The sequence below is a fragment of the Diprion similis genome, chromosome 10, assembly GCF_021155765.1.
Source record: "Diprion similis isolate iyDipSimi1 chromosome 10, iyDipSimi1.1, whole genome shotgun sequence".
Lineage (NCBI taxonomy): Eukaryota > Metazoa > Arthropoda > Insecta > Hymenoptera > Diprionidae > Diprion > Diprion similis.
In genome coordinates, this window is record NC_060114.1 from 12,801,943 (window position 1) to 12,806,083 (window position 4,141).

General features: G+C 39.5%; 1 protein-coding gene across 1 annotated transcript; it reads right to left on the reverse strand.

Moving 5' to 3' along the window:
• Window positions 1-1,161: 1,161 nt before the first annotated feature.
• On the reverse strand, window positions 1,162-2,764 carry LOC124410958. Its single transcript, XM_046889709.1, has 2 exons — window positions 2,048-2,764; window positions 1,162-1,626 (listed from the first exon to the last, which is right to left on the reverse strand). Exons 1-2 carry the CDS (start codon window positions 2,143-2,145, stop codon window positions 1,239-1,241), a joined length of 486 nt encoding a protein of 161 aa, XP_046745665.1. The 5' UTR covers window positions 2,146-2,764; the 3' UTR covers window positions 1,162-1,238.
• Window positions 2,765-4,141: the final 1,377 nt, after the last annotated feature.

Here is a 4,141-nt window from a genome sequence, read left to right on the forward strand (position 1 = left end):
GCTGCTCGCAGCCTATTGGGACTGCGCTTAATCGATTCCTCTCGCAAAATTACGTCGGAATAGTGCGTCTTAAAATCAATTGCAGCACTTCTCAAAATCTTCGAAATTTTCGCCAAAAATCCAAAGGGGTTAGCCTTAGTTTTTTCCTGATTTTCGGAGCCGAAAATTTCTCGTTTCCGAATCGATTAGTATGACCCTTTCTAGAGTAATTGGACCACCAGGAACTCAGAAAACATATGAAAAAGAGCGTAACTGAAACCTGAACACTCGTACTTGAAATGAAATTCATCAAATTATTTGAAACTGAAAATTTATCACTATGAATTTGCGAGTTCATTCTTCTACCTCTTATATCTTGTAAATGCAATATTCGTGTTCTTCGGTCGTAACTTTCGACCCATTTTTTTGCAGCTAGTCGAGAACGTGCGCATTAGATTTCCTTCTCAAAATTACGTTGATATAGAATATACAAGAATTAATTCTATTATCATTCAAAATCGGCCAAATTTATCCACAAAAAATATCCGAAAGATGCAGCCTCACTCTTGCGTGATATTTTGTCTGAAAATCGCTACGTACAATCCTATTTCCACAAACTTGATCCTTAAGACCGCAAAAATGATATCTCGGTCATTCACAATCGTTACATCAAACAAAGTTACGCCAGAATAGTGCCTAAACTAACCTCATTTCATTTTATTTGAACTTTGTCAAACAATAATGCACAGCGATAAGGTTTCCGTAACAAATTTTGTATATATAATTTTCCAAAGTAAAGCTCTTTATCGCAATTCACTGACTAATTACCGAATCGAATTACAACTCAACAATCCTTGATGTAAAGTGTTATATTTATCATACTCATCGCTTGTATTACAATCGAACAAAAAGTGTTTATTAAACGCTACAAAATAACGCTATTCAAGTTTCAAATAAATAAATAATAATGAAACATTAAATATCCAAATAATTACTCAAATACATCAAAGAAAAAAGGATAAATCAAGTGATTGCATTCAACAATGAATGAACACTCCGTGCACTGCTCCACAAAAGTTTAATCAGACGAAACATCTCATCGCAGCACGGAATTTACTTCCCGGTTCATTCCCTATCACTCTACTGTTCACTTGAAACCAAAAAATTCAACAAGCCATCGAAGAACCGAAGATCGCTTCTGAGGGTGACGTCGAAGCGGTCGTTTCCCTATAAGGTACACACCACGACGATCGTCGTCTTCATCCGGGTAGATTTTCCACGCGGAAATTCGTCTGCAAAAGGGGAAGTGCAGGGATTCTGCAGCACCTGCTCGCTTTGGCGACGTCCGGACCGACCGGACTGTCTCCGTCCTGGAGGGTCCGCTTCCCCTCGGGACGTCGCGACGCAACGAATGTCCCACACACGCTCACGGCTACGAATTTTATGCCCATAGACGGTATTCCGTCATGGGAAAGCCGACAGACCGCTAAGTGGAAGCGGTCAGGCTCATTTTTCCTCAAATTTGTCACGTAGTCTGGCTGCTCTTGATGCATCGGAGGATCTCGCCAGCTTCCTTCAAATTCGTGGATGCGATGAACATATGTGCGGCAGGAAGTTGCCTTGTACTGCTTTCCCAGGAAAATACACCTGCCAATGAAAATCACTGCGTTGTAAAATGAGGATTATCACGTCTGTAATGGTCACCTGATTCAATGTCATTATTTGTCATCACATGTTCATGGAAGCTCTTGAAAAACTGTTCATTAACGAATTTGAGAGATAACGTAAATTCTGTTACTGGATCATAAGGGGTCGTAAAATTTTGACAAACTATAAAAGCTCACCGATCTTGCTATTGCTTCAAAAAAAGATGTGATGTGAGTCGCTGTTGGTAGATACGCGAACAGTCGTTGTACGACGTTTGAAAGAAGTTTGAAACGAGTGCGTAATTTTCTAAATAAATTACGTTAATCGAGAATAAAAAAAACCGACGACTTATGCACCCCGCGATAGGAAAACCGAAGGAACTTACGTGCGAGTGGAATTGAATGAAAAATTCGGTTTTTACCTGTTGACGAAAGTGATTCCGAGAAGTCTCGAACCCTCTTCACATCCTCCAAGTTTCTCGTTCTGTCCGAAGATGTTGCGAAAGAGAGTCTTGTACATATTAAAAGGGAGCGGGGGTCCGTGCAGGGGGATATTAATATAAGATGGGGTCGCATCTGGTTGAGCGGTTGGTAGTTATGACAGTAAAGTTTTAAAGTGGCCCCCGTGTTTATTTTTAGAGCGTAAAGTGGAACTCCTAATTGTTCTCGTTAGCGAGCATCTGCAGCGTCAGCAGCGGCGTTCTGAACTCCTGAACTTAGATGACGATGACGTAACCGTCCTTGATTATGGGGCAGCCCGAGATCCGAGATCCGAGAATCGAGAATTAAAAGTCAAGAATCGGAGCCCTCGGGCGACGCGACGCGATGCGATGCGAACAGATGCTCCGACTCTCCTGGATTTGCATAAACGGGGATTAGTCGAAAGTTAATGTCCCAGGGAAACGGCAGCCCGCCAGATAGACCCACGAGAGGTTTTCCTGCGCTCTGATGGCCCGAACTTTATTGTTCTTCATTGTTATTCATTATGTGCAACTCGAGCTGCCCCGCTCAAGCTCGATAATTAATTCACGCGTATTAAGGATGAATCGGGCCGGACCGTCTGAATGAAAAGTCGGACGAAGAGGAAAAACCGTTTGAAATAAGCCGGAAGTATAGTTTTTTCACGATTCTCTTCGTCGCCATGATGATCTCTAAAACACTGGAAACCCATAAATTTATAAAATTTTGTAGAAAATGAATGTATAAACTGGGAGAAACATAATTGTTCATTCGGAAAAGGTATGTAATAAGAAGGAGAAAGTAGGTATAAAGTTTATCGGTGAAGCATTGAAAATCGATTCATTTGGGCAGAACTGGATGTTCAAATGAAATGAAACACAGCAATTTTTCATGCCCATCATTTGATTGTAAAATCCTATAAGTTTCAAATTTTTTCATCAAGCCGTTTCCGAGATCTTCGCGGGTGTTTATCGAAAAGACTGACGTTTTTCTAAGAACCCGTTTTTCGGATTCTATTTGGTTGAAATTAGGAAAAGTGATGAAAAATAAAATGCCCAACAATGTTTTTCGCGCCGTCATAGTAATTAGAACGTTAAAAATAATTAGACCCTGATGTTTTGTTCCTATTATAATATTTCGGGCTCGTTTTGTTCACCATGGAAATTTTGGGAATTCGCCGCAGAAGCACAAAAAAATATATCTTCAGAGTGTATGGGCACAACAGATGTTCTCCAACAAATAGATTTTCGCGTTAGATCGATACCATGATAATTTGATGCCCTTTGAGAACTTTCCAGTCATATCGTCGGTAAGTAAAATGAACCCAAAATCGTTAAAATAGAATAACACGGTCAAAATTCAAATAATTTCAACGTTCTAATTCTAAAATGTTTTCAAAAATTGTTGATATCTGAGCCTGTGGTATTCAAATATTCTCATGTTTCGATCGTACATTCACTCTGATTGGCGCAAAAAAAATTACTGGACATTTTTTAAACGGTTTTTTCGCTTTTTCTAACTTTTGGTTCGGACGATTAAACCCAATCATTACTAAGAGAGAAAAATTTCACGTTCAGGATTAAGGGAGCGACGAAAGAATCTCTATTATGACGCTGCTGCATTGCAGGCATAGATGCGGACGAGATAGTATAATAATCCAGTCAATTGCCCCGAACGATTTCATAAAATCATCACTTTATCCTGTTGTTAAAATTCCGGATATCTTATACAGATCAATATCTGACCACCCCATTCCCAGTCAGGGCTTCACCTATGTAGCATGCTGATCCTATCTCGGTTTAACCTTTTCCGTAATTCTCGTTTTTAAATGCGTTTACATGGACACCAGCTGCGTATGCGCATGAGGTTCCATACGTGTCTCATCCTGTTCACCCCTTGCCTTTTTTATGCATCCTCTCTCATAACTGATGTCTTAGAGTGTTAAATACGGTCTTTTATTTTAATTTTACAAGTGAAATGTTAAAATTAATTATTTCACGTAATGGTTCGTGAATTACTCCAAACAGCATTCATAATTTTTTTTTATATTATTTTTT